The sequence below is a fragment of the Lemur catta genome, chromosome 5 (genome assembly GCF_020740605.2).
Source record: "Lemur catta isolate mLemCat1 chromosome 5, mLemCat1.pri, whole genome shotgun sequence".
Taxonomy (NCBI): Eukaryota; Metazoa; Chordata; class Mammalia; order Primates; family Lemuridae; genus Lemur; species Lemur catta.
In genome coordinates this window covers 3,560,081-3,587,611 of record NC_059132.1, presented here as the reverse complement: position 1 = coordinate 3,587,611, position 27,531 = coordinate 3,560,081, and the positions used below count along the sequence as shown (strand labels likewise).

Sequence of the window (27,531 nt, the reverse complement as noted above, 5' to 3'; positions counted from 1 at the left end):
AATGCTGTGTCCTCAGCTTGGAATGCTCTTGTTCCACCTCTTGAACTGGGTAACTCTGATTTAACTTTCAAGGCTCAGCAATAACTATTTCCTCTCAGGAAACAACCCTGACTACCCGGACGGGGCTAAGAGCCTGTGTCTGATGTTGACATCCTGAAGCACTGAACCTACCTCCATCCCCTCATCAGTCAGGTAGTGCCACAGCGAGGCTGTGTAACAAACCACCCCAGAACCCAACAGTCTACACAATTAAGAGTTATTTTCACATTCACAAGTCTAACGGTCAGCGGAAGAGGCTGCTCTACACATTGAATTCTGGGGCCTATGGAGGGTAGGTAGTGGCTACTTAGGACACACTCTTCTCTTGGCAGCTGTCAGAAGCTTCCAAAGGCCCAGGGAAAGTGCACGACGCCTCTTGAGACATGGGTTTCACACTGTCATTTCCACCCACATTTAACTGGCTAAAGCAAGTCCTGTGACCAAACCCAACATCAGTGGGGAAGGAAGTGTATTCTTCTCATAGAGACAGACAGGGAGGGAAGAAATATTTGCTAAATGATTAGCTAACCTATCCTAGTGCTTGTTTTATAAATGCTAACTCTTTCTAGTGGCTAAAGCTAAAACTGCACATTCATCCTTGTCTCTTTTCTTTTCCTTTTTTCTTACTTCATGCCCATCAATCAATCCTCTTGGCTCTGTCTTTCAAAGACGTCAGAATGTCATGCTGCTCCCCTCCTCACCCATTAACCTGTCCAGCCCCAGCCTCCTTCGCCTGTCCTCTGGGTAACTGCAGCAGCCTCCTAACTGCTCTTCCTGCTTTGGCTCTTGCCCCTCGCGAGTCACTCTATCCCAGAAGCCAGAGGTACCCTCTCAGAGCGTGAATCAGGTCACGTTACCTCTGCCCCTTGAAACCCTCCAGGGCCTCCCCATCTCTCCAGAGGAGAAGCTGCAGCCCTGAGCAGAGCCCATCAGGCTGTGGCCCTCTGTCCCCTGCCGCTCCCTGGCCTCATCGCCTGCTTCCTCTCACCGACTGTGCCTGGCAGCTGGCCTCCCAGCTAGTCCTCAAACTCCCCACGCGCCCTGCCCCCTCTTTGCACTGGGGACCCTCTGTCTGGAACACTCTCTGCTCATAAACCGGCATAAATTCCTCCCTCGCCGCCTTCAACTCTCTATTCAAAATCGCCTCCTCAAGGAGCTCCTGACTCACCGGCTATATACGATGGCACCCCCCTCTCTGCTGTGTCTGCTCCCCCAGTGAAACATAAGCTCCATGAGGGCAGGGCTGCCTGTCTGGCTTACGGCTGCATCACACAGAGTCAGAGCAGCACCTGGCACAGCGTGGGTGCCTGGTGAGTATCTGCTGAATGAACGACTAGCTCTCACACGGAATACTGGAACGATTTGCTCCTGTGTGGACTCCCCCACAGGCGAGCAGTAATCCTCGCTCACCCCTCACTCTCCGGTGTAGGCCACGGCTCCGGCACACCCGGGGCTCAATAAGCACACGCTGAGCTGGGCGGAACGTCTTTGCAAGGATGGATTCCTGGAAACCACGCAAGCTTTTAAGCTAACAGACCCATACCATTTTCTGCAGCTTACCAGTTGGGTTTATTTGGAAGGAAATGTTTTCCCAGTAATTACTATGAGGCTAGATGTAAAGAAACTCAGGTCTAATTTGCACAAAAGGGGGAGCTCCTCGTCCCACCTGACTGCAGGGCCTTCACTGTCTGTCGTTCCCTCTGGGCCGTCAGCTCCCCGAGGCCATGACCGCACCTGCCTCACTCTTCACTGGACCTCCAGGGCCCGGCACAGTGCTCAGCTCTCTGCAGATGCTCTGCTCATTTTGGTTGATTAAATGAACGCATACGTGATATCTTCTAAGAGCCAATCCATGGCTAAAGTGGCTTAGTTGTGCTTTGTGGCTGAAAGTTTTGGAAGGGTCCAGCAAGAGGGAGTTTTTAGTTCAGCACCACTGTGCAGCTATCTTGTTTGCTTTGGCTCCAACAAGGCAAACAGACCCAAAAACTGTGCTTGCTAAAATATTACACCAAGACAGGAGTCACCATCATGCCGCCTCCTTTAGAACTTAGCTGGCACAAGCAATGCTGCCTCATCCCACCACTCTGTTTCTCTGTGTACCTTGAGGAATGAGCCAAAAGGCTCCCCCAGCCACTGGAGGGAGGAACTTTGCAAACCCTCTGCTTACTCACTCAGCCCCATACCTTCTCACCATGAAGACTGGGTGGCGATGGGAGACCCATGACAGAATAGAAGTGATCAACCTCCTGGCGAGAGTCCTGAGAGTGGACAAACTGTCACTTTGATAAGTGGCTTAGAGCCTTGGGAGCAATAGGAATGGCCCATCCCATTAATCCCATTAGGGAAGACTTCTTTCTGATCATCAACACACATGCTAGGAACACAGAGTGTGCAGCTCAGCCCGTCTCAACTCCCTGGCCTTCCGCTGGGTACGGAAACCAGGATGTTGCTTCACTTAAAGTTTCCGCACCTCGGCCTCTGAACAGGCCCTCATCTTTCTCTTCCTTTTCATCAGGGAAGACCCTGCACACCCTCCCACATCCTGCCCTCCAGGGTATGTTCAGGGTTTTAGAGCATGTACCAGGGCAGTTGGTATTTTTATCAAATGAGCACGTACCAGTGTTAGGATCATGAACTTCGGAGTCAGCCACATCTGAGTTCAGATCCCAGCCGCCACTGAAGTCTCCGGGCCTCAGCGCCTCTGCCTGTAAAACAGAAATGATAACAGCATGTACTTCCTAAGTGTGTCATGAGAACTCAATGAGCTAAATATATGCAGTGCTCAGCCCAGGGCCCAGCACAGGTTAAGCACTCAGTCAGTGATAATACTAGTAATAACAGCAATAGTCATATTTTTTAATATTGTCCCCCATTCTAGTGTCAGCAGAGACCAATCCGTCATGCTTCAGCCACTTCCATGTGGGGGCAGAGCGGGGAGTGCTGCTTCTGTGTAAGTGGACCACGGGGCTTCCCGAGGGTCCCCTTCCTCTTTCAACTCACACATCTGGACTGATTTCCTAAGTCACAGCCTGGAGCAAGCACTCTGCCGTGGAGCACTGATCTGTGGTTGAGAGAGAGAGAGAGAGAGAGAGAGAGAGAGAGAGAGAGAGAGAGAGTGTGTGTGTGTGTGTGTGTGTGTGTGTGTGTGTGTGAGAGAGAGAGAGAGAGAGAGAGAGAGAGAGAGAGAGAGAGGAGAGAGCACTAGAGAGAGGAAGGGAGCCCAGAGCCCCACAGGGAGGCAGGTGGCCATGAGGAGAGGGGTGAGGGGACAAGGCAAAGCCCAGATAGACAGACTGTCTCCCAGTTTGGCCTTACTGTAGTTTCAGCAGAAAGGCAGAAATTTAAGGAGAGGCTATTCCTGGAGCTCCACAAGAGAGAACCAAGCAGCATCTTTAATCTGGATAAGGATGTGCAGAGAATATACATGAATTCCTCTCAGGATACCTAAGCAAATTCATGTTTATTTAATTATGAGAAATTATGTAAAATACTGAATACTGTGCAAAACCTACCCACATACCCAGGCTGTAGTTGAAGTCAGCTGATATCCGTTATAATCCACACAAGAGTGAATGTTCTTTCCCCGATGAAAATACACAGATGGTCCTTCCAATGCCCCAGCTCAGTTTCACGGACTCATCTTCACCAGTGGTCTTACCCTCCACCCAACCTTAGTCACCATGAGCCTACCTGACCCTGCACTTGCCACAATCAATAAATGCAAATGCTCCATAATCTAAGGATTGCACATCACACTCTCTGACTACTACCTCCAATTTTTCCATCTCCCTTGAATACCCCAACTCTGTCAATCTTTTGCCTCCCTCCAGAACCTCCAACTCACTGATCTATCTTTTAACTTTCCCTCTCCCCCTCAAAGTCCTGTCTTCCCTCATACCAGCCTCAGTTCCATAAACTGTCATTATGATCACTCCCTCACGTGTACCTCTACTCATCTGCCCCTCTCTTGATGTGCTGTACTCTTTATCAAAAACACAACCCTGGTGAAATCTAATTCTCTATCTAACATGCTGGCACTCAGGAAGGTGAATGTGGTTAGAAAAAAACAACCACATTAACTGGCCTCATTTTAAATTTATGACCACAAACCTCAAATGGACTCTTATAGTTCCCCGGAAATCATATCCTGTGTCTCTAATCTATTCATTCTTATATACTTCTAAACACTATCTCAGACCTCCTATCCTCAAATTTCCACCACTTCATCTCCTATTCTAACTTTTAGCTGATAATTTTTATTCTTATTTCACTGAAAAAAAATTGAAGCAATAGGAATAAAATGTCTACAGATTCCCACCATCAATGCATCCACCTTTTAGCATTCTCACCTACATACTGATCTTCCCTCCTGTTACTGTAGATAAACCCTATGTAATTCTATATAAATTTATGTCTCCACTTATACACTACCTTCAATCTTCTCTCATATATGTTACTGAACTGCTGGATTAATGTAATAATATACCTATTCCACATTATGATCATAATTACCTACTAGAAAATTCCCATCAGCATACAAAATATTATGGTTTCTCCCATAAAGAAAATGAAGGAAGGGAGGAAGCAAGCAAGGGAGGGAGGAAGGGAAAGAAGGAAAGAGAGAGAAAGAAAGCTGCTCTTGACCCCACTTCTCATATCAGCTCCTCCCCCATTCCCCTGATCTCTTTTGCAGTAAAACTCCTCAGAAGAGCTATCTACATCCCTGGCTTCAATACCTCCCCTCCCATTCTCTTTCAATCCTCTTCAGTCAAGCGCTCCACTCTTCCAGAACTGCTCCAGTCAAGGTGACCGATGATCTCCAATTTGCTAAATCCAGTGGTCAACTCTCAGTCCTCTTCTTTAAGAACAATAATACTATCAGTTTTATGGTACAGTTGTAACCATTTAAAGAAATATTAAACTGTTTAAAACTCTTTTATTGTAAACTGTCAGTACAACTCTTTCTTAAATAAACTCAGCCTAAATGTACGTCAAAAGCAGAAACATCCCCCAGGTTTACAGCATGCACACATCTGCTGACTTATCTCCATTTGTGTTTCAGCTGGAGCTTTCAATAAATATTCCTTCCCCATAACTGGGTCCCTGAAGGGAGGAGCGGGGGAGTGGATTTGAAACTCACACTCTTTTTTAATCTAATTTCTAAGGTCTCCATTGAGGAATGAGTGTTAATTATCCTGTATCGTGTGGGTGTCTCCACAGCATCAGTCTGAGAAATTCATTTAACTTTTGACCGATCAGGGTAATGAGCTTCTCTCGCTCTTCTGATTTAAGTTTGTCAGTAGCTTTGAAAAAGTTGGAAAGTTGGGGTTTAAAACCAAAGTCAAGTAAACTAATAGTTTCCTGAAATTGATGCTGTCAAAACAATAGCCTCAGCACCAAAAGTTCAAGGTATCAACATATTTTGTTAGATGGTCTTGGATTGTCCTCTGTGTTAGGGTCAGAAATTCATCTCAATAATAAATAAACCTGTGAGATTTATGAACCAAAAGGAAAGGGAAATAATTCTGAACTAGCTGAGAATCTTAGTTAATATCTGTATTGAGCAGAGAACCAGAAATAAACAGTGGATGAATATTATACAAAACTGCTCAATGTATTTAACTACATAAAAAGCTCTGAGCCAACAATTTTAGGTTGAAAACCAACAAAAATTTGTTGGCAACACTGTGTTCCTAGAAACAATACTTTGTAAACCTTCAAACCAATGTTAAATCATATTGCTGAGCATTTTATCAGTCATCTTAATAAATGCCTCTGAGTTAGGTATTTATTCAAAGTCAGCAATCCATATTTTTAAACAACATGTTTGTTGATGTAGAAAATTTCAAGAAATCTGCAAAGCACAAATAAGTAAGTTTAGCAAGCTCACAGGATATAAGGACAGCACACAAAAATCAATCATATTTTATATGGAATAAACAATCAAAAACATAAAAACTGATATTTTAACAGCTGAAAAATGAAATACTTAGATATAAATCTTATAAAACATACGCGGACTCTGTATTCTGGAAACTATAAAACACTAATGAAAGAAATCAAAGAACACTTAAATGAAGATATATATCATGTTCACAGTTTGGAGAATTCAACAAAGTTAAAATGTCAATACCACCCCCTCAAACTGATCTATAGACTGAACACAATTCCAATAAAAATCCGAGCAGAATATCTTATAGATATGAATAAGCTTATTCTTAAATTTATATGGAAAAGGAAGGAATTGGAAAAGCCAAAGCAACTTGGAAAAGAAGGGCAAATTTGGAGGACTCAGGGTATCTAGTTTTAAGACAATATAAAGCAACAAAAATGAAGATAGTGAGTATTAGTGAAAGGACAGGCATATAGATCAACGAAACAGAACAGAGAGCACAGAAATAGACTCATACAAATATGGCCAATAATTTTTAACAGTTGTACAAAAGCAACTCATTGGAAAAAGAATAATCTTTTCAACAAGTGAGGCTGTAACAAATGAACATCCATGTGTAATAAAAGATACCTCAACCTATACCTCACACCTTATACAACATTAACACAAAACAAGTCATAGACTTAAGTGTAAAACCTAAACTATGAAACCTTTACAAGAAAACATAGGAGGACATAAAGAAAATATTTCTTAGTTGTGACACCAAAAGCATAATAATATAAGAAAAAAATGATAAATAGAACACTACCAAAATTAAAAACATCTATTCTTTGAAAGATACTGCTAAGAGAATGAGAAGATAAGCTACAGATGGAGAAAAATATTTACAAACCCTATCTCTTAAAAAGGAATTCTACCCAGAATACATAAAGACCTCTCAAAACTCAATAATAATAAAATACCTCAGTTTTTTAAATGGATAAAGGATTTGAATATACACTTCATTAAAGAAGATAACAAGATGATAAATAAGCTTGGAAAAGATGTTTAACATCATTAGCTATAATGGAATACAAATTAAAAGCACAATAAGATACAATGACACAGAAATTTACAATACCAAGTGCTGACAAGAATATGGAGCAACTGGAACTCTCATAATTTGCTGGTAGGATGTAAAACAGTACAGCCATTCCAAAAACAGAGTGGCAGTTTCTTACCAAGTCAAACATAAACTTATCATATACTCAGCAATCCCACTCCTAGGCATTTACCCCAAAGAAATAAAAACTTGCGTTTGCACAAAAACTTGCACATGAATATTTATAGCAGTTTTATTCTTAATTACCAAAAACTGGGAACAACCAAATGTCCTTCAATGAGTGAGTGGATAAACAAACTGGTACATCCATACAGTGGATATGAAATAGAAACAAATTAACTAGTGATACATACAACCATATGGATGAATCTCAAAGAGATTATGCTGAGGGAAAGAAGTCAATCTCAAGGTCATAGACGAAATGATTCCATTTATAAGACTTTCTGGTAAAGCCAAAACTCTAGGGTCTCTTTCCACGTCCTGCACAGCCACAGCTCGTGATTCCAAGAGCACTGCAGCACGCAGCAGCTCCGGAGCACAGAATGCTGGACAAACTGCTGTTTACTCCTCATCTATTCACCAGTCCCCGCAAGCTAAGAATGGCTCCACCTCATCACTTTTGTAAAGAACAGATTTGAGTGTGCCCCAACAGCAGATGAACTGCATGTAGCGGTTCAGTGACACGGATAGCAAGGTCTACACTCATGTAACTCACGCTGCAGTTTATAAATGTCATCAGCATTGACAAAACCAGAGAGAACTTCCATCTGACCCATGGCATCAAGGGTTCCTTTTTTGTTCATCATATTACTCCTCAGGAGATCGGATATAAATTGTGCAAAGTGAAAAGATCTTTGTGGGCACAAAAGGATTCCCTCAGCTGATGAGCCACGACACACGCTGTCCACTCCCGATTGCCTCGGCAAGGGGCGCCACACCATCTCGGATCTAGAGACTGGCTAGATGACAGACTTCACCACGTTCAGTACTGGCAACCTGTGTTTGGTGACTGCAGGTCCTAACCTGGGAAGGACTGGTGTGATCGCCAGAGAGGAAGAAAAGTAGACAGATTCAGGGTGTATTTTTGATATATGGGTTTGATCTGAAGTGCGAAAAAGAGAAGAATCTGGGTTTATCCAGTATCGTTTGTTCTCCTCCTACCCATGGACCAGTCTTGCTCCCACTATAATAATTAAAAAACACAAAGATGAGAGTTCAGGAGTTTGAAATCAATGGTCAAAATGAGGTGGTAACAATAATAAAGATTGCCATTTACAAGCTTTATCTTATTATCAATTTTTATTTTTTTATTTGTTTTGTTATTTGTATAATTTACTATTAACTATCCTAAGCATGTAATAATATTTTGGTATTGAATTCTCCCAATGATCATACGATGTGTATATTAGCATAGATGGAAGACTGAGATGCAGAAGAGTTAAATGGCTTGCTCAATTCCCCAATTTTACTAGCAAGTAGTAAAATAAGAGTTCAAACTCCAGGTCCTTCTAACTTCAAAATCTGTGCACTTACTTACTATCCTATAGAATCTGTCAGGGATTCATATATCCATATGCCTACCCACCCTTTGTTTCCCCAAGTTGGTTGAAAGTCAGCCCCAGTTGAGCCTCTAGTTTTTAGAATGGACTAGGGAGAAAGAGACATGATGGTCACCAAGAGGCAACAGGATTAGAGGGAGAAGAACAGATTTGGGTCAGACCAACCTGCTTTTAATCTTGGCTCTACCACTTAGTAGCTATGTCATCTTAAACAAGTTCGTGGCTCCAATTCATTCAACATTTTTACTGAATGCCAATCATATTCCAGATAATGTTCTAGGATCTTAGGATAAATTTGTGAACAAAACAGAGAGAATTCCTGCCATCAAGAAGCTTATATTCTAGTGGGAGACGCGGACAATAAATATAAAAATAAGTACAATATATAACACGTCGAGTGCTCACAAGTACTACGAAGAAAACAATAAAAGCAGGGAAGGGAGTGAAGGAAGGTTATAGTCGTTTTAAAGATAGGGAAGGCTGCTCTGAGAAAGTCACATGTGAGCAAAGATTCCTTCAGAGGAGCTGAGAGAGTTGTTACGTAGGTTAACTGGGGAAAGAGTATTCCGAGCAAAGGAAACAGCCAGTGCAAAGGTCTGGTCCATGCCAAGTGTGTCTGAAGAATAGCAGGGGTGCCAGAGTAGCTGGAGCAGATGAGTGAGGGGCAGAACCATAGGAAATAAAAACCAGGAAGATGACAGGGGCGGCTGGACCAGTGTAATGACTCCACTTTTACTTTAGGAGGATGGGGAACCATTGGAGGGTGTGAGCAGAGCAGTGCCATGATCTGGCCACCTTTTCTAAGTATTCATCTCGCTAATGTATTGAGACTAGACCACAGGGGACAAGAACAGAGTCAGGGAAGCCAGTTAGGAGTTTATTGGGTTAGTCCAAGCAAGAGATGGCGATGGTTTGGACCAAGGTAGAAACAGTGGCATTGGTGAAGAGAGGTCAGAATATGGATATATTCAGCAAGAAGAACTGGAAGGATTTGCTACCAAATTATACGTGGGTTACGAGAGGCAGATAAATCAAGGATAAATCCAAGATTTTTTTTTTTGTCTGGAACAACTGAAAGAATGGAGGAGACTAAACAAGGTAGAGAAGACTAGATTCAGAGTTAGTTTTGTTAAGTTCAAAATGCCTATTAGACATTTTTCCTTTGGAAAAATTTGTAAAATTTTGTAATGAGTATTTTGTAAGTGAAGGTACATTTAGCTACAATTTCCCATTTTTTCTATGTATGGTGACTTTTGAGACACCCTGTATAAGCTCTGCAAGGAGGGAGACAGTGACCTACAGAGGAAAAACCAGTGAAGAAGAGGTATAGTCAGCGGCTGCAGGTCTGGTGGAATCAAAGGATTGCTGGAGTTGGGAACCCAGAGGGGGTGAGCCAAGCATGTGGGCGGTGGTTGTCAGAGACAGGGAGGGAGACTTCAAGTTGGGGTCATGCAGGATCTGCAGTTACGGGGAATAACTAAGAGACAGTGGCTGAGTTTAGGTTGAGGATAAGGTCATTAGAAAAGGGGCTGTCAAGAAGGGAAAAGGGCAGGGCAACGTGAGGGTCATCTTCCAGGATACTGAAACCACCAAGAATCACAGCAGCAGTAATGTTGGGAGAGTGACAGTGAGACAGGAACTCCAAGGAAGACGAGTGACCCAGAGATCAGGGACTAGTATGAGGAAGAGGAGTCTACCTGTTACTTTATCCCTCTGAGTTTCAGTTTCCTCAATTGTAAGTTGGAAAATGGTGATAGCCCCTCCATCATAGGGTTTTTATAAGGATTGAGTGAGATGATGCAGGTGGAATACCTGTCACCTATTGGGACTGGCAGACTTTGGTGTTTAGGAATATTAAAATATTTTTAATGGGCATTTGTGAAGTCTTGGATATTATTTTATCTACCCCCAACTGCAAAGAGGAGTGTATCTTGGAAGGCTTACTGAGCTCAGGGTTGACCCAATAAATCATAATCATCATTATTCCCCAGAGATGTTCACCTATGGCTTTCCCTGTTGCCATCTGTATTCCTGTCATCTCCTTCTTCCTGGCAGCCTTGGGTTCTCTCTATCCCCTCTAGCCATCTGCAGACACCGGAAAGCTTACTGCCTTCCTGAGTGTCTAATGCAGAAGGCAAAACACAAATTACCTGCTTTGGCTGCTCTGATGCCTCCCCTTTGGACGGCAGTCTGGCTGAAAGAGCCCAGGAAAGTGACAGTTTCTAATGAAATGGCTCCTTCTGTTCAGAACTGCACTGAACTGAGACGTGTGCAGGGGCTCCGGGCAGTACAGCCTGACTTGCTCCTAGCACAGGGAGCCTGAGACAGGAGCTGCAAGCCCTGCCCACTTCCTTTCCTGAACCACCCATGCCTGCCGCCCTAGGCAGGAGTTTCCACCAAGAGATGAGGCCTGGTCTAGCCAACAGGGCAGTATCTGTTTTGTCAGTAACAGGCACTAATGTTCAAAGAGACTCCTTGTTCTCAAGAAAGGCATAATAAAGTCGATGGGGTGGAGGCTGAAGACATAGGGAAGCCGAGTTGCAACAGAGGGGCCGTCAGAATTGGATGGGTCCCTGAGGGGAGGTGACCCACCTTGCCATTTTGGTGGTCCCAGTGTACCTTGAGCCTCCCACCTCTGGCTCATCGGTGCTCTGCAGAATATCTTAGCCAAGACAAGCTCTGGGCAAGTTTTACTTAGCACTGCTCTTGTGCAACCCTGAGGAGGGACCCCCAGCTTCCTCCACCCTCGCACTGCTCAGAGACTTGCCTGGTTCCCTGCTGAGTTTTCATTGTCTGTTACATAGTAGGTTCTCAGTGATGAATGAATGAATGAAGGACGGAAGGAGGAGCAGAGTGTGACTCCTCACCAGCTCTCTGCTAGGTGCCAAAACCTAGGACACTCCAAATGTCTCACTTGAATTTTTTCCCATGACAATCTGCCTGAGCTCAGTGATCATTTTTCTACCCAGAATTTCTGAAACTCTCTTCTTCTACCTAAATTATATATACAAATAAAGGGTGGCCACCCTTGTCTGAAAATACTTTCTTGATCCTTTTCCTTTTCCTAGCAAACAAACATTGACTTACCTCTTTCCATCATGCAAAGTGACATTTTGATGCAGCAGCCCTGGAAGGAGACAAGAATCATTAACTCAGAAAAATGGCTGAGCCTCTGCAGTTTGCCAGGCTCCCACCTATTTGCCGAGGAATCCAGGTTCTGGAAAAGCAGAGCTGCACTCCGATTTGCCAACTACTGTTTACAGTCTGAGGGGTGTTGACGGTGATTAACATTGAAAGTGACATTTGGCTCTTGTGTAGTTTCTGAATAGACTCAACTAAGAAAGCAACAAGGAGGCCTCTGGGGGGAAATATTTTGGGGGAGCAGTGGTGTGAGGGTGACAGGAGACATTCCTTTGTCTGACGTTCTGGATCATTATCTGGAATTTAAGCAGTCTGTCTGGGGGAGAGAGAAGTTGGCATGTCACTAGGAAAGGACGCCAGCCTCTCAAAAATATTCAGAAAGGTATACCTAGGGAAAGGAAGAGAGAAATCCAGGGACAACTCATTAAAAAAATGAAACAACATGAAGAACAAAAAGGTCAAGGGCTAAAAATGTTTATTCAACAGGCAGGTAATTTAAGGAGCCATGATTTGCTGTACAAAAGGATTTTTAGTAAGAAAGGACCCTGTTAGATTTAAATTACATTTGATTTTTAAATTTATAATTTACAAGCAGATCTGGCACATAACAAAAAGCACACCTGTGTCCATTTTTTTCCCCAGTTTTAGAATATCAGCCATATTTCTCCAGTAAACTTCCTGCGTGGAGCAGTCACCGTTATAGGTTGGTGGCAAACGAGTGAAATGTTATTTCCATCAGCCTTAAAAGTTCATGTCCTTATTATTTCTCCCTCGGAATTAACTCAGAATTGGACACAGAGAACTGCTGCTTTGAAAGAACCCAGGATGGGCTGTGGCAGGTATCTGAATCACTCAGAGAGCAGGGTTCAAGGACAGATTTCTGGGCCCCATCCATAGGTATTCTGACTCAGTTAATCTGGGGTGGGGCCTAGGAATCTGCAACTTTAGCATGCTCCCAAAGTGACTCTGATGCAGGTGGCCCACGGGCCATACCTTGACAAATACTGGCTTAGAGAAGATGTTTTCTGGGATGTATGTCAAGAGAAACTGCCCTGCCTTCTGGATCCAGCATACCCCCTTGCTCCCAGTGTGCTCCATGAGCTCACGCTTAGTGGATGGTTGCTGATCGACACTGCTGTACTGGGCAAGCCGGTCTGCGGGGCTCGCTGTAACACACCCCTGATTTCTCTTTATTCTGTTAGAACGATTACAGGAAATTATCTATGCAATGCAAGGATTTTGTGGTGGGCGTGCTGGACCTGTGCCGAGACACAGAAGAGGTGGAAGCGATTTTAAATGGTGATGTGAACTTCCAAGTCTGGTCCGACCACCACCGTCCGAGTCTGAGCCGGATCAAACTCGCCATTAAATACGAAGTCAAGAAGGTAAGCTTCCCCACCTCTCCCGGCCTTCCCACTTCGCCTCTCCTCACAGGGCTGCTGGCCTCACTTTGTGCTCATGCATAGTTCATGTTCCCGCAAGGTGACTGTGATGACACCCGAATTCTCTCTAGACAGAGAGCTTTCAGCCTCGCAGGGCTGCTCAGAGCCCCTCTCACCACCCGCTCCAACTTCGACCCCCAGCCCACCAGGAGAGAGAGCAGAATCATGAGAGTTAGTCCACAAGCAGCCCTTGAACCTGGAGAGCAGAAAAGGAGATCTTCAGCCTCCAAGCCACTGGCAGGGACGGTGTCCCAGTGACGGCTCCCATCAGCTAGCAGGCCGATTCCCAAGTCTCCAGGAGAAACATGTAACTCAGGTCTTTCAGTAGCATTTATTGTGCTGCCTCTGTGTGCCTAGGGACTAGTTGTGCAGAAATGGTTTAATGTAGAGGATTTATGGGATCCATGATCCTGGGAGGCTTAGAGGAATTTCACTCCAAAGGCATAGGAAAGCCCGTAGTACAAAGCATAAGTAGATTTTCCCAAGAGTAAGTCATCCCACCTCCTCAATAGGCATCAAGGTGTCTCTAATGGCCATTGTCACCAGTAGCCCTCAGACCTGTAGTGGCTGGTGAGACCGAAGCCCTATGGAGCCAAAGTCAATTGTATTTTCATTTTGGATGTACTCTGGATCCTTTAGAATCTGCTCTTTTGCTAAATGATGCCACTCATCCTGATGGAAACTGGAAGTTCCAAAGATCCATGTGTTTAGATATCACTGTGCTTTCCACGTAAGCAAGGCAGCTGATCACTCTTCGAGGGGTTTTATTTTTTTTTTCAGCAATTTCACATGATCAAAACTGAATGGTATTTTTAATGCTCCCAAATTGGCCTCTGGGCATTTCTTCTCTTACCTGATTATCTTAATTCGTGTGTATCTTAATTTGTGCCTTTAACAGGCATATACATCTGTGGAATTCATCCATAGACAGCTTTCAATTTTGATAAAATCTTACCGCCCTTTTGCTTTAATAATCATCACAAATTTCAAGAAAAATAGCTTTTTCCTAAACCTCTGAGTCCCAAAAATGAAACTGGTGAACCATGAGAAAGGTGGACTTAGAGATTGATATTAGAAAACAGAGTTGCTGGGGGTTGGGGGGAGTCAGGTTGCAGTTTCAAGTACAGTATAATCCTATTTACTTAGCTCAGGGAAACTCATTTTTTAGTCTAACTCAAGAACTCACTGAGGCTTTTTGCCAAAGCTCAGCAATCACTTCCTGAAGTTGCCGAGATAGCTGTGCCCCTGGGTCCAAACAAACCCTGCTGTGGAGGCTGTTTGGGATGGTAAACATGGGCTGGAGCATCCAGAACTACAAACATTTGCTTACTTCCCCAAGCCAGATTATCCTCCTGCCTCCCAGCACAGGGCAAAGGTAAAGATATCTAAAAACCAAAAAAAAAAAGAAAAAAAAACCAGTGCTGGGAATTTGCAGATTTACATTCACAGTTTGGCCATTTATGAACAATTCCAACAGTCTGTGGCATGTAGGCATTCACCATTTTTCTGTAACGTAAATTCAAATCTCCCAGCAGAATTGTCTTTGAAGGTAGAGTCACTCAGTTAGTCGAAAAGTATGGCCACCACCTCATAGCTACACATTTCCTCTCATTGCCAATTACCAAGTACAAAATGGCCCTAGTAATGAATGCGGAAAAAAAAAATGAAGCCCTCCATGAACACAATGGCTTCGGTCAAAATAAAAAAGTTTCATGAGGGAAATTATTGGCTCTAGTAGTATTTGCCAATTAAGGGAGTCATAAAGGCCTGAGAAAATACTCAACATGAATGTCAAGTTTCTGCTGCCATCCATAGGTAGGAAGATGATGAGTAGCCTGCCTAAAATGCCAGTTTGGCTCATCTCCAAAACCTCCAATGGATAAATTCTCTCAAATCCTATCTGCCATCACGCAACAGCAGACAGACTCATAGCTCTCCTTCATATTCATTCTCCATGAATTACCAGTGAAAATACCTAATATTAAAAAGTCTTACTAATATTATAATGGGATTCCATTTTTAATTTATGAACTTTAGCAGGCTTGCAGGGACACAGTCAAACCATGGGTATTTGAGTTATGAAATGGCTAGCAAAAGGGCCTGGTTACAAATATATTGTCTCTTACACCAGATAAATAGATACATACATACATACATACACACATGGAAGGAAGGAAGGAAGGAAAGAAGGAAAGATGGGAGGAAGGAAGTCTTAAGGCTGGAATATAAAACCATAAAACATTCCTAAGTCTCTGCCCACATGATATAAAATCAACCCACTAATTCAGTGATTAAAGCAAACTATTTTTTCTTGGCAGCTTCATGGGCTGCTAATAGGTATTACCTTAAAAAAAAAAGAAAAGAAAAGAAAAGAAAAAAGGTTTTGTGTTCAAATAAATCTGGAGACCTCGTGTTAAATACAGTCAAACAGATTTGGTGGATTAAAGACATGACAGAGACTTTAATCTACATTACTAGTCTACTAGAAGAAGGGCACGATATGCATTACCAAGCACAGAACTCTATTTCTCATGGTGAAACTAGTTTTCCATGTATGAGTCTTTGGGAAGCTAATGTAGAATCAGCTTACCTGCCTATGAAATGCCTGGACAGGCATGAAGCAGGTGCCGCTCCGTGGCTCGTACTATGCCCTAGCTCACATCTTCTGTTTGAGTGTTTGCCTTTCTTCAGGCACCGCCTGAATGTCTGGTCCCTGCTGGCTGAGTCTTAACCTCAGCCGCTGTGACGTGAAGACAAGCATTCCCCCATGGCACGAGAGAGCACCTAGTGAAGGGGAAAGAATACTAAACCGGGTGTCAGGAGACCAGATTTCTAGCCTGATTCTACCAATGATGTGGTCTCAGCCTCATTCCCCATCTGCAAAATGGACATATAAGCTTTTGCTCCACAGAGGTTTGTTGTGAATGTTCAAATTAGAGGAAATGCTCCAGAAACTGCAACGCCCTCTGCAGCACCAAGGGGAAGCTTCATTGCTGTCATTCAGTGATGACCTCTTTGGTGGGGACTCTGGGGGTTCTTCTATCCCCAGAGATATTATCTAGCTTGTCCTTTGTTATCTCCCCAGAAAATGCTAGAAATGTCCCCCTGGGCAAGGACATCATCCATAGAGCCTAAAATTCCTCCTAGAAAGACCAAAGGCCTTGTGAAGATATGATTGTTCTCTATGACTTCTGCCTTAAGAGGGTAACTCAGCCTCCCCAATAACCCAGGTGGGTGTGTCTTTGCAAAACCATGGTGTCTGGGAGGCAGTGTTAGAGATGTGGCTAAGAGGGTGTCCACTGAGGTCAGTCCTGGGTCCAACCACTTATTAATGGGGTCACTCAAGCAAGTCACCTAACCTCTGTGTCTCACTTTCCTCATAAGTAAATTTGGAATAATGCCTCCTATGTAGGGTTAGGATGGTAATCAAATGGGATAAAGAATGTGTGCCCCAAATATCCTCAGGCCTCAGCAGCCCGTGGGTGTAGATGAGGCAGTATGAATACACACACTGCCCTGGCTAACAGTCAAGGCCCACATCACTCCAGGACATTTCTGCTACCCACCTCGGTCCATCCCAGCCCTTCTAAGCCACAGTCCCTTCACAGACCAAGCTGGCCCCCTGAAGAAGCAGGGATAAGACCCTCTCCCCCATGCTGAGTCACACCTAAGCTCAGCAGGACGCTGCTTGTGCTCCACAGCTAAGGAAACAATCCCTCTGGCTCTGGCTTGCAGCCCCTCTATGTGTACAGGCTTTGGCCTACCCCTCCAGGGCCATTTTGGGTAGTAGACACCTCACTATCTTCTCCTGCTCTGTCTCTGTCCCCATGGACTCACGCCTAAATATCCTTCTCAAAGGCCCTCTTCTCCTGCAGCATATCATCTCTAAACAAATTCTTAGGGGACTTCCAACCCCACCACCTAGGAAGACCTAATCAATCTCTGAATCCCAGTTTAGGACCAGTTTAGGCTTCCTGATGCCAGGCTGCCTTAATGGGGATCAGGTGGATCACCTATTCACTGCAAGAGAATGCTGTTATCAGTCCCCCAGGTGCAAGTGCCACAGGAGAGTGGGGCTATGAGACCCAAAAAGTTCTGTTTTACATGACAGAGGCCTCAGCTCTACCTGTAAAGAAAATGGAGCCTTGTTTGGACATTACTAAGCAAAGGCCTGCTACTGAAAAAAAAAAAAAAAAAGAAAGAAAGATAAATGAATAGTTTTTCTAAAATATATTACTCGCATTGCAGAAAGCAGGTCTGTTATCAGCAGTATGGCAGTATCACCAACAAGGGTGATTAGTTCTATCTGACAAATTATTTTAGCCACCATCTCTGAGCTCTACAGACACTGAGCTCAGCCTTCCAGGGAACCCGAAGAAAATGGGACACAGTCTTGCCCTCCAGGAGTCACCAGTCTAGAGGGTGAAGTGGGACAGGTATCCCATGACTGTTAATAGTGGCAGCCTCTGCAAGGGGATGGGAGGAGTCACTTAAGTACTTCACTAGCTGAGCAAAGTAGCATTCACAGCTGTGACCTCTTTCAGATTTCAGGTGGCCCCCAATTCTAGCATCTTCGGATGCAGCTTGCATTAGGGGACTTTTATCATGGTGCTAGCCACCTTTCCTTCCAACCGAGGAGATCCCCATTCTCCTCAAGAAGCAGCTTCCAGACCCTGGAACTTTGGAGGTGCCCTTTCCTGGCTCTGCCAAGCTCCCTGGGTTATTCCTGACTCAGAAAGCTAGTCTCACATGAAATAAAGACCTGGGACAGGACCATGGGGAGAGGGGAATATGTGAAAAGGGCAGGGAAGACCCTCACTAGCCCTCACTCACCAATATAGTTCCCTTTTTCTTCACACTCTTGTATTAAGGAAACAACATCCTTATGATTTTCATCGATTTACTCACTGAGGAGCTCATGCTTGCTCTGAAAGTGTAAGAATGAGAAAAATTAACCACACCCTGGAACTCCAGAGGCGCCCTCTGAGGTGGGGAGGCCATTTTCTGGCAGAGAGAACACGTTCAAAGCATGTTCAAGGGCCCCGTGGTGAGAAGAATCATAGCATGTAAGAGGAATTTAGAGAAGGTAGACATGGCCACGCCGGGCCTTAGGAGGAGCGGGCTGTGGGATGAGTCTAAAGAAGCAGACGGGGCCAGACATGCAGAGCCTTGGCGACTGTGCTAAAGGATTTTATCTTTTTTTTTTTTTTTAAAAGAACAATAGGAATCCATCAGAGGACTTTAATCAAGAGTGGTTGTGAAGATCAGGATAGATGGAGAGACAGCTTTTCCTATGAGAAAGGCTGTGAGGTAAAAGGGGTAGGTAAGGACACAGCATTTTTGCTAGGGAAAGGAACAGAACATGGGTGTAGAAAGGCTGCTACGCCGTGTTGACAAACAAAATCGAGTTACCCAGGCTTCTAAGGAAAGAAGGCTGGTTTCTTTATTGCTCATTCCATTTCCACCCTGGAACTGAATCAACCAGGCACCCAGGCTAGCCACCATCTCAGATGTTTCCAGCATCCCAGAGGGACATTCCGTTCTGGGGAGTCTCACCCCAGCAAGTATATGCTGTCACCTGGGAGTGACACGTGTTGTTTCTGCATAAGACTCGCCATGAAGAATCCGTCGTGCCTCCCACCCCATCACAAGAAGGACCAGGAAGGGTAACCCTGCCGTGTGTTTGAAAGAAGAGAAAAACAGAGCTATTTGGCAGACAGCACTAATGATTACCACAGGAGAAAAGTTGAGGAAATTCCTATTGATAGCTTCAACTTCTCCATAAATAGGAAGCTCAGTCACTCTCTCGGTTAGTAAAGACAGTAAAAAAAAAAAAAATGTTTGGGAAAAATTCTGTGGGAGATGGAAGAGGGAGCTGAATAGCAGGTCCAACCGCCAGCCATGACTGGCGATTGCAAATCATTCGGCAACGGCCTGCCTTTTTAATTAAAATGGGAGATTTCCACAAAGGATGGTAACACATTAGACCAGTGTCCTCCATAAACCTCAATTCCCTCCTGTCAACTTCATGTCAACATTCTTTCGTAGACGTGGGGCCAGAAGCACCCAAAATGTGCCCACAGGGAACAGCACTAAGGACAGTTCCCTCGGAGAGGAATGCCGAGGAAGGAGGGGGCGGATCTAGAAGTGAGGGAGGTGGGGGACCATTTCCACACACACTACCACCCAATCTAAGTCGGGCCAGCACCTCCAACCCCATTAGAAGTCCCTTTCATTCTTGCTTCCAAAAGTGACCATCTTGTGCACATTTTGCAGTCATGCATAAATGGACCCATTTTTCTACCTAGAAAAATCCCTGGGAGAAGAAAATAGAACTTGTCAGGTAGCAGTAAAGTGTTATGGCCGGGAAGCTGACTGCTCAACTTCTCTCTTACTAGACATGAGGCTTTAAAAAAGGTACTCAATCTGCTGGCCTACAGGGACCTCCCAGACACGGCAGACACTGCTCCAACCCTTCTGGCCTAAATATGTGCTCAGAGGGAGAACGATGCCCGGCAGCAGATGCACAACTGGCTGACATCCTCTCCCTCGTGTGGCGACCACAAGTAGGAACACTGCAGAGAAGGCGAGTGGCCTCTGCTGAGCTCTGTCTCATTTCCTCTTTCTGCACAAAGCACAGGCAGGGCCAGTGAGCAAAGGGGACCTGGGGACATCAGGGCTTTCTAGAGGACGTCTGAGAGGCCAGTCAGACGCTCACATGCTCTGAGCAGACATTCTCCCACTGCGTTTTCCTGCTGAGACATCGTTTTAACAGATGCTCAGAGTTAGGAAGATCAGAGTTGTCACAAACACAGTCTGGCCGGTCAGGCACGACCCCAAACTGTGCCGCAGGATGCCCAGGAGCCGCCAAACACTGCTGGAATCCAATGGTGTCAAAGGCATCAATCCTCCTCCTCTTTGGGAATTCCTCTAAGCACTTCCATGGCTCCAGCCCAGCCACATGGCAGAAAAGTGATCAGTATCCACCAATCTCCTAGCTCAGAAGGGCTATCTTCTACAGGAGGAAGTTTTGTTTTTCAAAAGCTGAAAATCTTAAGAAGAGAAGGAATGATCTCAGTATGCATACATGTAAATATGAACTGTGATTCCTTTTCTGCCTGGAAAAACTCCCAGGAGAAGAAAAATAGAACCTTTTGGGAAGCAATACAGCATTGTGGCCAGGAGCCTCACTGCCTGTGTTCAAGTCCCAAGTCCTTCACTTACGAGATATGTGGCTTTAGGCAATTTATTTAATCTCTAGGCCTCAGTTTTCTCATCTACATGATGGGAGCGAGTTATAGTACCTAATAAATAATAGTCAGCGCTTATTAACACACATAATGTACCCAGAACATGGTAAGTGCATAATAAATTAGCTAATGGAAGATGTTTTCCATATTGGCTCTATAAGCAGAACTACCCTTAAGACTAAATCATCATTTCTCAACCTCAGCACTATTAATATTTTGGGCCAGAGAATTTCTTGCTGTAGGGACTGCCCTGTGCATTATAGGACATTTAGCTGCATCTCTGGCCTTACTCAGTAGCACCCTCCTCCCAACTTGTGTCAACCAAAAATATCTCCAGACGCTGTCTCCAATGTCCCTGGGGGAAGAAGGGACAAAACTCTTCCCTGTTGAGAACGTCTTAGCTGGTTTTCAGGATCTGGGCCATAGCCATGTAACTGTAAGCCCGTGGACTTGGACTGTAAGTACCCAAGGATGCCTTGTATCTCTCTAGACCAGCAGCTCCCAAACTTAGCTACATAATGGAACAGTTGGGTACTTTATAAAAAAAAAAACATCAGTGCCTCAGAAAAACAAATACCACATGATCTTACTTATATATGGACTCTAATAAAGTTGAACTCATAGAAGTAGAGAGCAGAATGGTGGTTACCAGAGCCTGGGGGGTAGGGAAAATAGGAATGAGGAGTTGCTGATCAAAGGGTATAAAGTTTCAGAAAGACAACAAGAATAGATTTTGAGATTTACGGTACACCAGGGTGACTATAGTCAATAATAATGTATTATATATTTCAAAATAACCTAGAGTAAAATTTCAATATCTCACCATAAAAATGATAGGTAAGCAAGGTGATGGATATGTCAATTAGCCTGATCTAATCATAACATATTGTATACATGTCAAAACATCACATTGTACCCCGTAAATTATAAATGTATACAACTATGATTTGTTAAAAAAAAAAAACTGCCTGTGCCGCACCCCCAGAGTTTCTAATACAATCTGGGTGGTGGGAGTACAGTAATTGGTGTTCTTTAAAGGCTCTCTGATGATTCTAAATGTTGTAACAATGGAGCCCCTGGAAGCTGGAACTTCTCCTGGTTCATCTTGGTCTCTGGAGGCCAAGGACAGTGCACACTCGGTAATGGGCAGCCTCTGTGTTGAGTAAATGAATAGACAGTGTGCATTCAGTGGGAAGCTGGAGGCTTTAATGCTTCTCCAAACACCTGTAATTACTCCTTGTGATTAAAAATCTAAATAAAGAATCCAGATGATGTTCCAGCTGGCCCCAGAGTGTGTGCCTTCTCCATTCCCCCCATTGCCAACCCTGTGCCCATTAACTCTGGAAAGGAGCACTTACTTTCCAGGGAAGCCCTACCACTCGTTCTGGCCTGGCAGTCAGGGATAGAGCAGAGAGGTGCGTGGCTCCCAGGGTGGCCCTGCACAGTCAGGGAGAGGCAGAGGGGCCTTTGCCCCTAGAGGGGAGCTCAGATCACCGAGCGCTCCACACTGGGTCTCAGGAGTGCTCCCTCCACTCACCAGCCTGAGGAGTGCCTGGGAGCGGGGTGGGGCGTTGCACAGAGGGCATGGGGCCTCCTTTCTGCCCTTCCTCAGGCATGCTATAAGTCATCTGACACGACTTTCCCTTATGGGCTAATGCTACTGTGAATTTGCAAAAGAGATTTCTGATCTTCAAAGTAAGGGTTTCCCAACAATAGAAAACTATTTTTTTGGCACTTTTTGTTCATCTCTTTCAATATATAATTATATGAAAGAATAATCCTTTAAAGAATGTTTCTTCTTCTTCTTGGTTATCATGTTTCCTAAGCTGTGTAGCCTTATCTTGTGTAAATTACATTCATTGTGTGCTGCATTTGCTCAGATAGTCAGACCCTGATTATTATTATATCCTGATTTAGGGGTTAACAGGAAGAGAGGAATTTGAGGCGCATTCAAGGGAGGAAAATAAATCCCCCTGATGCTCCCAAGAAATAGATGCAAATCAGATGCATTTACTAGCCCAAAATGGAAAGAACAACATGAGCCATTTTCAAACTGTCACTTTTATCTCAAAGTCAAACAGATCTTAGAAATTACAGTTTCCCCCACGGATCTGTGAATAACTCCAATAATTAAGCTAAAGACCAACTACACATTTCTATCTCATTATTTCTGTACTAACTTCATATATGGATTCAGAGTTTTAATGAGCATTTGATCTTTCATGTATTCCTCCTGTTACATACCACAACGCATTATTCTTTTATTAGCATTCATCTGCCCAAGGTCAATTGCAAATTTTCTTGATGGAAAGGGAGTTTTGTAAGTATAATTGTAGATGAAAATTTTTGCTTCACAGGGATGCTTTCAATTTATGTTATCCAAGCCAAAGTCATACCTTGTCTGGATGCTTATAAAAGTAATCTACCTCTTTCCTCTCCTCTCCCCCACTTCCTCTCTCTCTCACACACACAAACTCTCACACCAGCCAGAGAACTTTTTAAGTAACCAGATCATGTCATGGTCCCATTTAAATCTTCTACTTAAGAACGAACAATCCAGTCTTTGCCCTTAGGGAGCTCATAGTCTAATAATCATCACTACTACAAGTAGAGCCTGAAACAAGGATTCTTGTGCAAATGATCCATTAAAAGCATGAACTCAGGAGAAACCTGAGGGACGGAAGTGGGATGAGGCAGGAGAAGAAGTTAAGCTAAGAGGTGGTTTTCGAGAAGTCTAACCTCAGCTTGATCTCATAAAAAGCCTTAGAGGACGAGCAGCACCACAGAGTCGTCCCGTATTAAGGCAAGGGGACTGGCCTTTCGCACAGCTGTATCAGTCAGTCATCAGCTCACCTCTGTGTCCCTAACTCAGAGCAGATTCAGGCAAGTCGAAGGTCCTCAAAAATATTTACTGAACAAGTGAATGAACAACTGAATAAATAAATGCATGTACCATACCTGACCTTTTTCCCATTTTTGTTTTTCTGAAATACAATAAAATCTCACATTCAAGGAGAGATGCATTTCCAAATTCTTTCTCCAAAAGAATCTCTCAGGGAGACTCTTGAGGATCAAAGTGAGATCACTGGGACAGTGACCCAGGGTGTGCTACCAGACTAGACATTATTGGTCTCATTCTTGAGCTTCTACAACCATGTCACTGAATCCACGGAATCTCAGAACAGGGCTGATGGTCTTACTTTACTTAAAAACAACAACAAAAATGGAAAAGTCATTTAAATATAAAATACTGTTTAATAACATTAGCAATAATTTGGTCTCTGAATTCCATCTGAAGAAATTAAAAATTATTTTTTATAAAAAAGTATGCTTATACTAATAATATATTTGTATCATAAGTATACTTATTGCAGAAGTATTACAAAATAATCTTTTTATAGTTATTGCATACTTAGTATACTTGTGATGCATTTGGGTAATAAGTATACTTAATACAAACCAATTCATCTTCTAATGCTGGTTACTCCGAAGTAACCCTCTGCTGCACCCTCACTGACTGCTTTGCCTGCTCCCCTTCTGATGGTGTCACCAGGTAGACCCGAGTCTGAAGAAGGAGGGGGTGACCACGTAACACCTACTGTCAGCTAAATCCGTGGACAATATACAGATAAGTAAGACCCAGCTCCGGCTTGTCAGGAGCTTTTATCCCAATGGGTTACACAGATCTGAATCCAGCCCTTTAACAAACAAGGAAAGATTAATCCAGACCAATATGGTGTGGGAAACCTTCATGAAGGAACACTAAGTAGCTTCCAAGTCACTTCTGAAAGGTGGGTCAGAGCTCCAAAGAAAAGGGAGAATAAAAACATTTCACACAGAGAAAGCAGTGGGGGAAACACAAAGGTACCATAATGTTTGGGAACTTGCGGATGGCCTGGGCTGGGTTTATGGGAAGAGAGGAGCCTGGGGAGGAGGAGGCAACCCAAGGTGAGAGAGCAGGAGCCCAGGGCAGGGGGAAGGATGTCTGGCTGGGGAGGCTGGGCCGTCTGGGCTGGGAAGACGGCTGAAGGCACGGCCCTATTCCAGGTGGAACAGGGGCTTCTGGGTTGTATTTGCAGTTTGTATTTCTAATTTTACTGATTTTATTTGTTGCACAAACATTATAAAAATAAGGAAGATTTTGAAAAGAAAACAATAATCTACAGTCATATACCCTCTGTGTCCATTGTTTTCACTTGTTTTCAGTTTCCCAATTCTTTCTCATGTGCAGACATGTGTTTACATACCTGTACCTGTAGGGTAAATGATTTTGTGATTTGATTCATCTAGCGTTAAAGTGTAAACATCTTTCTATGTATTCTATAATCATTATTCTGATACCAATATAAGATGTACTATTGTTTATATTTTCCCTACTGTTGAGCATTCACTTTTTAAGTACATTTCTATTTTACTATTATCTCTATATATATATATAGCTTTCTCTCCTACTTTTCTGATACTAAATTTTTGAGAATGAGTTTACTGGGTCAAATGACGTAAATATTTGCTATGGTTCTTGAAACATATTGCAAAATTGTTTTCCCAAAGAGCTATACTATTTTGCAATGCCACTTGTGGTACACAACTGAACTGGTTTCATCTACACATTGAAAGCATTGGCTATTATTAGGATTTTCCCCTTAATTTAATAGCTGTCAAATACTATCTTATGCATATTTTAAAATGCATCCTCTGGTTACTAGACAGATGGGTGTTTTTCTGTGTGAATCTTCCTCCCCTCCCTCAGACGTCCATACCACACCTCCAGTTCCCTGTAGCATCTCTGTACTGGAGCCGTAATATTATCCATGTTGACTTGTATGATTCTCGTGCAATATATTAATAGAACTTTCTACACACTTGTGGCCACGTTAGTGGTATGCCATGACTGTGGGCAGCCTTGCTTCAGGAAGACAATTCTAGCAGCAGGGTTTGATGGTGTGCACAGGAAGGGGACTGGATAAAGTGCTGTAGGAGCTGTTCGGTAGAAGGTGAGGGGCGCTGAAAGCAAAGGCTGTGTTCTAGGAGGAAGTATGTATAACTGTCATTGTGGAGGCAGAAAATAAGGCTTTGCAAGTCAGGGCACAAATTCTGCCTAGATGCTTCTATGAGAATTGGGCATACCAACCCTAGAATAAACTACTCCACATTCCTACATTTCCCTAACAGAGATTTAGCTTAGGTGACGGAGGGAATCAGAGGCCATTTAGGATCCTGGAGGACTCTGTGGCAAGACTAGGCAGCACAGAGCTCTAACAGCCTGCAGGAGGCCAGGCCCATGGTGCATGGGGAAGGGGAGGGACTGGGGCAGAGGACAAGGAGGGCAGGATCTAGACTTGAGAGTGATGCTCAAGAAGAAGTAAGGTAGAGGAATGCTCTGACTATGAGGGACCCGAGGCCCAGAGATGGGGAGCAAGTCACCTAAAGTCACACAGCTGGTAAGAAGCCAAGCAGGGACTTGAACCCACATCCATCTGGTTCCAAAGCCTCTGTTCTAAACTCCATTTTTAGCCACCACACTGTACTAGGACCAGCGGCGCTAACAGAAGCTCTGCCTGCCTAACAGGCTGCCAGAGGAATTCTCAAGGCTGGGGAGGGACAAGTGACCCCACACGAGGTGCTCTTGCTCCAGTCCAGAGAGCCTCAGAGATACCAGACCTCTCCCAGAGCCTCAGCTGGCCCTCCTTATCCAGGTTCCCCAGATTATTTTTAGCAAAAACAACATAATACTTGTTTTTCTAATAAGGGCTTTCACTCGATGGGTGAAAAGGAGATATTAAAGCATTGGCTAATTTGGAAGCTGCTTTCAGTGACCAACAGGCTGAAATTTAGTGAAATTAAGACCCATTAGGGAGGATTTACAAAGACAAAGTTCCAACAACCAAATCCATTAGCATCAGTTTACAGACCCTTAACTGATAATAAACCACTGCCCAGAGAAAACTGACTTTGTGCTATGGGGGCAGGATACACACACATATATCTCATAATTGTAATTTGTTATTATATTTACAAACAGTGAAAAAATATCCTGAAGTCCTTTACATGATTGTTAAAGATTTCTTCGTGAGATAACTGACTCCCTCCCAGACAATCAAAGACTGCATGTTTCTGACCTTTCAACATGATGCGGAAAAAGCAACTATGGAGTAGTGGTTAGAATCGTAAGAGTGAGACAACCTAGGACCAGTGGTTGTCTAGGCAAATCATCTAACCTGGCTTTTCCTTCCCTCGTCTCTAACGTGGGGATAAAAATGTGTGCCTGACAAAGTTCCAGTTCATAGTAAGTACTGCATAAATGCGGGCTGCTGGCATATTACAAATATTCTCTTTCAGGAACTGTCGTAGCCCACAGCAGGCACTAGTTAGGGGACCAACTGCTTATCATCTGGGTGGCTCGCAAGGCACAACCCCACTCCCTGTTGTCATACTCAATTTCTAGGGGGGAAATCTCTATTTCTAACCTTAATCTGTTCTGTCAGAATTATTACTTTATTATATTATTAAAATGTTATATATAATCTACACATATATATGATATTAAATAGGTAATTACTAGAGAAATGGGCATAACCAGTATGAATTTGCTTTATGACTCTGGAGGGTAAGAAATATTGTATCTTAACTGCTAGTGGGTATAGGTCAAGCTCTGAAGCAGGCATATCTGGGTTCACATCGTGGCTGTGTGACCTCAGACAAGTTACTTAGCCTCTCTGTGCCTCAGCTTCCTCATCTGGAAAATAAGAGCATGGAACCCTCCTGGCCAACTTCTCAGGAGGTGAAAGGCAAAACACCACTCAATCTCCCATGATGAGTCTTCAGCCAAGAAAACCAGACAGGCTTGCCTCCCATGCTGGTTACTCAGACACCTAGCCACCCAGGTGGGGTCAAGGGAGGAGGGGTTCATGCCTCAGTGAGTGGTAGGCAGCGTCTGACCACAGAGCTGTCGGAGAGAAGACACAGAATAGACTTAGTAGGAAATTAACAAGATTTTGAAAGAGCAATTTCAGTGGCTTAGAAAAAATAATCATTTTATTTGCTCACAATTCCATAGGTCAGGAGATCAGGCAGGGCTCAGCTGGAATCTTTCGTTCGGCTGTAT

General features: G+C 43.8%; 1 protein-coding gene across 4 annotated transcripts in view; it reads left to right on the top strand.

Annotated features, from left to right (window-relative positions):
* TRPC7 (transient receptor potential cation channel subfamily C member 7) overlaps nucleotides 1–27,531 on the top strand; it is a 121,781-nt gene that overhangs the window by 28,192 nt on the left and 66,058 nt on the right. For 2 of the 4 annotated variants that reach the window (XM_045552658.1, XM_045552657.1), the window contains exon 3: nucleotides 12,937–13,119. The exons of the other annotated variants lie outside the window; for them this stretch is intronic. In XM_045552658.1, the coding sequence (XP_045408614.1) occupies nucleotides 12,937–13,119 (183 nt within the window). The remainder of the gene's footprint in view (nucleotides 1–12,936; nucleotides 13,120–27,531) is intronic. 4 annotated transcript variants of the gene reach the window in all.